A 6,000-nucleotide genomic window follows, 5' to 3' on the forward strand; every position below is an offset into this window, starting at 1 on the left:
TCACTATGTGTGGAGTGTTTAAAGAACGCCGTCTGTAGACGACGGCTTACAAGAGGAGTAAATGACGACGCACAACAAATTGTAATTAGGGTCACTAATATATACCGCGGGGGGCTCCGCCCCCACACCCCCCGCGTGCAGGGCTGCCAACGTGATCTCTATACGCAGAATTTAGATCACAGACTCAACAGATATGTTCCCTAGATTAGAAAATAATTGGTCCAAAATTTCAGTCTAGTATGATCTTTTAATAATTTTTAAAACAATGGAACTGCAGGTTGGGTCACCCGCAGATCAAGGAGTACTGGTGTTGGCCTTCTGATGGCCGTGCGAGGGTCCACATACATGATCAGGCAATATATAAAGGAGCCAGGATTCAATGTAGCGAATGAGATGGCATCCATCAACCAGGAGATAAGACAGATTGGTAGAATGATGGTCATATCAGGCAATATATTGGAGCCGCCGGAATGGATTCTGCAAGCCCAAGACCTGGCCTGTGATGTGCAGGATTTCACGGATATCTACACATGGCTGCAAAGCAAATCGCGGAGGCGTGCCCTTGCACATATAGGCTACATAGCGCAGCTGAAGGATCGGATCAGCAGCCTTCGAGAGTGGCAACAGAGAGGAGGCAGCAGCAGCAGCAGCAGCCAGCAGGAGCGTGCTGCTGCCTTGTCCTTCTCGCGGCGATCATGCGGGCCTTGCGCCCCTGAGGATGTGCTAGTTGGCATTGATCAGCCCAGAAAAGAACTTTCGGACCTCATTTTCGAAAGGGAGGATGTTGTGCATATCGTGCAACAGAAGCCCAGGGTGGTCTCTGTCGTTGGGTATAGTGGCATTGGCAAGACAGCCCTGGCAAGAGCAGTCTACTACGACCGTAGTGTCCGTTCTGCCTTTGACGACGTTGCTTGGGTTGTGGCATCTGAGTGCAGCCATGGGTGCGACCTTGTAAGTAAGATCTGCCAGCAGGTCAAGGACGAACAAGCAGGGAACGGTGCTGTCGTCGTCCCTGATTGTTATAGGTTAAAAGAGATTATGCGGGATAAAAGGTATATATATATTATGTATAGCTTATTTTCTTTCTCTGCTCCCCCGGCCAAAAAAAAAAAGTTTTGTTTCTCTTTTCTTCTTCTGCTAGGTTTCTTATCGTTATTGACGACCTTCACGGAGCTGGCATGTGGAACGATATAAAAGGTGTCTTCAGTGAAACTCACAGTGGCAGTCGAATAATCGTTACCACGAGTATTCAGTCGGTCGCCGCTGCCTGCACTCCTGAGCCGCGATACATTTACAGGATGCCAAGTCTTGGTAATTTGGACTCTGAAAAGCTACTGTGGATGAGGGTCGGCAGGCATGCAAGCCGTACGCCTGCTCTGGAGCATGCTTTAGGCAACGACACCTTGAAAAAATGCGGCGGTCTACCTCTGGCACTGATCAGTGTTGCCAATCATTTGTGTCTTGGGAAAGCATTATTTGAGGAGATGGACAGGGTTCTTGCCAAATGCTATGACAGCTTGCCTGACAATGCTCACAGGATGTGCTTGCTGTCCCTGAGCACATTCCCTCAGGGTCATGTGATGAAGAGGAAGAGGCTAATTAGAAGATGGATAGCTGAAGGATTGGCTGTCGTCGGAGACTGTGAGCTCAGTGCTGAACAAGTTGCCGGTAACATATTTGATGTGTTGATTGACAGGAACGTTACTGAGCCTGTGCTGACTGCTGGCCACGGTTCTCGTAGTAAGGTCAAGGCATGCTTAGTTCTTGGTGTGATCAAGGACTTCATCAACAAAACGGCAGTCTCAAATGAGACTGTAGCTATAATCCAGAACGATGAGCTTCTCCTTCCCAACAGGATGCTGGTCGCCCATCGCCCTGTTCGTCGACTGCTTGTTCATGGAGGCACAACAAAGAAAAGTGAAGCTGTTGCAAAGGCGATCGGACTGGATCAGGTCAGGTCGCTGACAATCTGCAATGCTGTGCCCTTTGACTTCCAGGGCTGCTGGTTGCTGCGGGTCTTGGACCTGGAGGCTTGCCAGGGGATCGACAAGAGCATCCTTGGCAGCATATGCAAGCTGGTGTTTCTCAAGTACCTGAGCCTTAGGGGCACCGATGTTTACGGAATACCCAAGAAAGTAAAAAAGCTCCAGTGTTTGGAGACGCTGGACCTCAGGGACACACGGGTTGAAGAACTGCCCATCCAAGTCTTGATGCTCCCACGGTTGGCCCATCTGTTTGGCAAGTTTGAGCTACCTCCACAGCTCAAGCATGGTCATCGAACCGCAAGGAGGAGGAGGAGTAGGCTGCAGGCATTTTTCTCCCAGAGAAGCAGGCTGCAGACTCTTTCAGGATTCGTCATGGTGGATGATAGCAACAGCTTCGAGCACATGATGATAACCATAAAGTCACTGAGGAAGGTTAAGGTATGGTGCAAGAATTCAATCTCCTCCCACCAAGAACGCCATCTCGCTTCTTCCCTTCAGCAACGGCTAGTAGCAGGAAACAGTAATCCCCTAGAATCTCTGTCAATTGATTTTGGCAATGAATCCATCAATTTCCTCAATGATGTTGGAGCTATCAGTGCACTTATTGGCTCTATGAAGCTACAGGGAAGGCTAACCTCGCTCCCTAGCTTCATGACTTCGTACGATACTACACTCTCCCAGCTGCAGCTGTCCTCAACTGGTTTGGGCATAGAAGCCTTGTCCCTGCTGCAGATCTTACGTCGGCTGGTTTCTCTGAAGCTCGCTCAGGATGGTGATGGATTTTGGGGTGACTGCTTCGCTGTTAAGAAGGATGGATTTCCAAGCCTTTTACGCCTGTGCATTCAGGCCAGGGAGCTTCCCCAGTTGCACATCCATGAAGGAGGCATGAGCTCTCTCACCTCCCTCGAACTACTCTGTCCCATGTTCGCTAGTCGCGGTCAATCTGACTCTGACTCTGACTCTGACTCTGACAATCTGTCCCCAGTTGCATTTCGGTACGCGTACGCGGAAACCTATTCAGAGAAGAGATCCAAACAAGTTCTTTCGGTAGAGAAGCCCAAAGCAGTTGATCCCGGGATCAGCTTCAAGGAACCAAGTTCTGAGACAAGATCAGAAGGAACTGAAATTCAGGAGATTGATTCCCCTAAAACGTCCAAGGAGGCTGGTCCCAGCATAGGCTTCAAGGAACCAAGTTCTGAGACAAGATCAGAAGGAACTGAAATTCAGGAGATTGATTCCCCTAAAACGTCCAAGGAGGCTGGTCCCAGCATAGGCTTCAAGGATATTATTCTTCCGGAGAACACATTCAGAAGAAACTTTTCGAAGCAAGTCAAAAGTAGATTTGATCTGAAACAACACTTCAAGGGAATGGAGTACCTCCAATGTCTCAATGAGCTGGTACTACATCGTTCTGTTAGCGACGAGGTATTGGATGCCTGGACAAAACGAGCAAGCAGTCACATCAATAGGCCAAAGGTGACAAGGTAAGCAGGCCCCTTCTTACTGTGTGTTACTAACTACTCACTCCTCCGTTCTTTTTTTATTATTTGTCGCGTTTTAGTTAAAAATGAACTAAATATTCGAGAGAACTTATGTAGTGGTTCACAAATAGTTTTGAAGTTTACCTTCTCTACTTTTACTAATCACTCAATTCGACAGGCAATGCACAAGAGCAGCGCTGTCGATTGGTAGAGGCCCGGGAACAGCGAAGCACGAGAAAGAAGGGCAGCACAGAAGCCAGCTCATGAAAAATAGAGGTTCAGAAACAGCAATCCATGAGGAGGTAGCAGAGCAACACAGCTCAGTAGAAACGAGCCGTGAGGAAGCAGGATTATTCCAAGAACAGACCTCAGGTAAACAACTAGCTAGAAGCATGCCAAAGACCTATATGTACATTTTTGGTGGTTCCATATATTTGTAGTCTGACTAGTTCCTATCTTTGTTTAATCGGAAGATACAAGTCACAAAGAAGAAGAAGAAGAAGAAGGAGAAGGAGAAGAAGAAGAAGAAGAAGAAGAAGAAGAAGAAGAAGAAGAATGTACTAGTGAAGTAGGAGCGGGTAAACACAGCTCAGTAGGAACGAGCCGTGAGGAAGCAGGATTATTCCAAGAACAGACCTCAGGTAAACAACTAGAAGCATGCCAAAGACCTATATGTACATTTTTTGTGGTTCCATATATTTGTAGTCTGACTAATTCCTATCTTTGTTTAATCGGAAGATACAGGTCACAAAGAAGAAGAAGAAGAATATATGAGTGAAGACTGGGCATTAAGTCAACCATGCGACATGCTCATTGGCAACAGGATGACCGTACGATGTCTAGGATGGCCAGATTCTTGGCGACTACGAAGTGGCATGATATCTTCCCCCATGCTGATCTGCAGGCCATTGGGTCCGTGACCTCAGATCATTGTCCCTTACTTATGCAAGGTTTATCTACCTTTAGTTTCTATAGGGGGTTTAGATTTGAAGTTTTTTGGACAAAAATTGATGGGTTCAATGAGGTGGTTCAGCAAGCTTGGACATCTAGTGTTCGTTCTTCCGATGCCATTCTTAGGCTGCATGTGAAGATGATCCGCACGGCTAAAGCTCTATTGATCTGGAGACGAAAGACAGTAGGCAATTTTAAAGATCAATTAGCAATCATTCAGACCGTCCTTACTCTTCTTGAGAAAGCACAGGAATCCAGGCAACTTTCCGGGGACGAGCTAGAGTTCAGAAGAAGTCTAAAAATGAAAATCCTTGGGCTAGTGACAGTCCAAAAGGCAAGAGCTAGACAACATTCCAGACTTGTCTGGATGCGTCTGAGAGATGCAAACACAAAAAAAATTCATCTGATGGCAAATAATAGAAGAAGGAAAATTTTCATCAGATCGCTGGTTCGTGATGACAGGTTGCTCACCAGTCAGGAAGACAAACTGCATGAGGCCCACCATCATTTCACTGAAGCTATTGGTAGAAGGGGTGAGAGACAGAGGGCCGTTCGGTGGGGTAACCTAGGCTATAGTCCATTTGACTTATCAGATCTGGATTTCTTGTTCAACGAGGATGAGATTAAAAATGTGGTTATAGGGATGCACTCTGAAAAGGCGCCGGGTCGAGATGGTTTTATAGGGATCTTCTATAAGAGTTGTTTTGAGCTGATTAAGGATGATCTATCAAGTGCAATTCATGATTTCTATCACCATAGATGCAAAAACCTAAACCTCGTTAATGAGGCAAATATCGCGCTTTTACAAAAAAAGGGAGGGTGCTGACAGGATTGACATGTTTAGGCCGATCAGTCTCATCAATAGCTTCATAAAAATATTGACCAAGATTTTAGCAAACAGACTTGCGCCAAGAATGAATGAGATTGTCTCCACTGCCCAAAACGCGTTCATTCAAAAACGTTCAATTCATGATAATTTTCTCTATGTCCAAAAAGTTATTCAGAAACTTCATAGGAACAATCAGCCAACCCTTTTTGTCAAACTTGACATATCAAAAGCTTTCGATTCCATCAACTGGGCATATCTGTTAGAGGTACTGAGAGCTCTAGGTTTTTCCCAGAAATGGAGAAATTGGATCGCAACAATATTAGGGTCTTCCTCTTCAAAAATCATCATCAACGGTCAACAAACAAATGCAATTAAGCACATGCGTGGCGTTCGTCAGGGTGACCCGCTATCCTCGTTCCTGTTTATTCTAGCAATGGACCCTCTGCAGAGGATGATTGAGATGGCGGCAGATGCTGGGCTTCTGGGGCGGGTTCTGCCAAATAAGGCTAAACTGCGTTGTTCTCTTTATGCAAATGATGCAGGTGTGTTTGTTAGAGCAGATAAAGAGGATCTGAAGGTTTTGAAAAGGATTCTGGAAGTTTTTGAAGGGTGTTCAGGGCTGAAGATCAATTTCGATAAAACCAAAATTTTCCCGATTCGTTACCCCCAAACTCTTTGGCCAGATCTGATGGAGGTGTTCCCTGGCAAATACTCTAAATTTCGAGGGAAGTATGTAACACCCCACTGGTCCCAC

The 6,000-nt window shown here is 46.1% G+C and overlaps 1 protein-coding gene across 7 annotated transcripts in view; it reads left to right on the forward strand.

Moving 5' to 3' along the window:
* Positions 1 to 5,170, forward strand: part of LOC103652691 (uncharacterized) — a 44,004-nt gene extending 38,834 nt beyond the window's left edge. Inside the window, exons 4-9 of one of the 7 annotated variants that reach the window (XM_008679631.3) lie at positions 278 to 1,052; positions 1,142 to 3,162; positions 3,259 to 3,469; positions 3,645 to 3,838; positions 3,940 to 4,107; positions 4,205 to 5,170. In XM_008679631.3, the coding sequence (XP_008677853.2) occupies positions 278 to 1,052; positions 1,142 to 3,162; positions 3,259 to 3,469; positions 3,645 to 3,838; positions 3,940 to 4,107; positions 4,205 to 4,386 (3,551 nt within the window). In that variant the 3' untranslated portion in view covers positions 4,387 to 5,170. Of the gene's footprint in view, positions 1 to 277; positions 1,053 to 1,141; positions 3,470 to 3,644; positions 3,839 to 3,939; positions 4,108 to 4,204 lie in introns of all 7 variants that reach the window. The other 6 variants (XM_008679632.3, XM_008679633.3, XM_008679629.3 and 3 more) reach the window with 6 other exon arrangements.
* The last annotated feature ends 830 nt before the right edge of the window (positions 5,171 to 6,000 follow it).

Source organism: Zea mays, chromosome 4 (genome assembly GCF_902167145.1).
Source record: "Zea mays cultivar B73 chromosome 4, Zm-B73-REFERENCE-NAM-5.0, whole genome shotgun sequence".
NCBI classification, from domain to species: Eukaryota; Viridiplantae; Streptophyta; class Magnoliopsida; order Poales; family Poaceae; genus Zea; species Zea mays.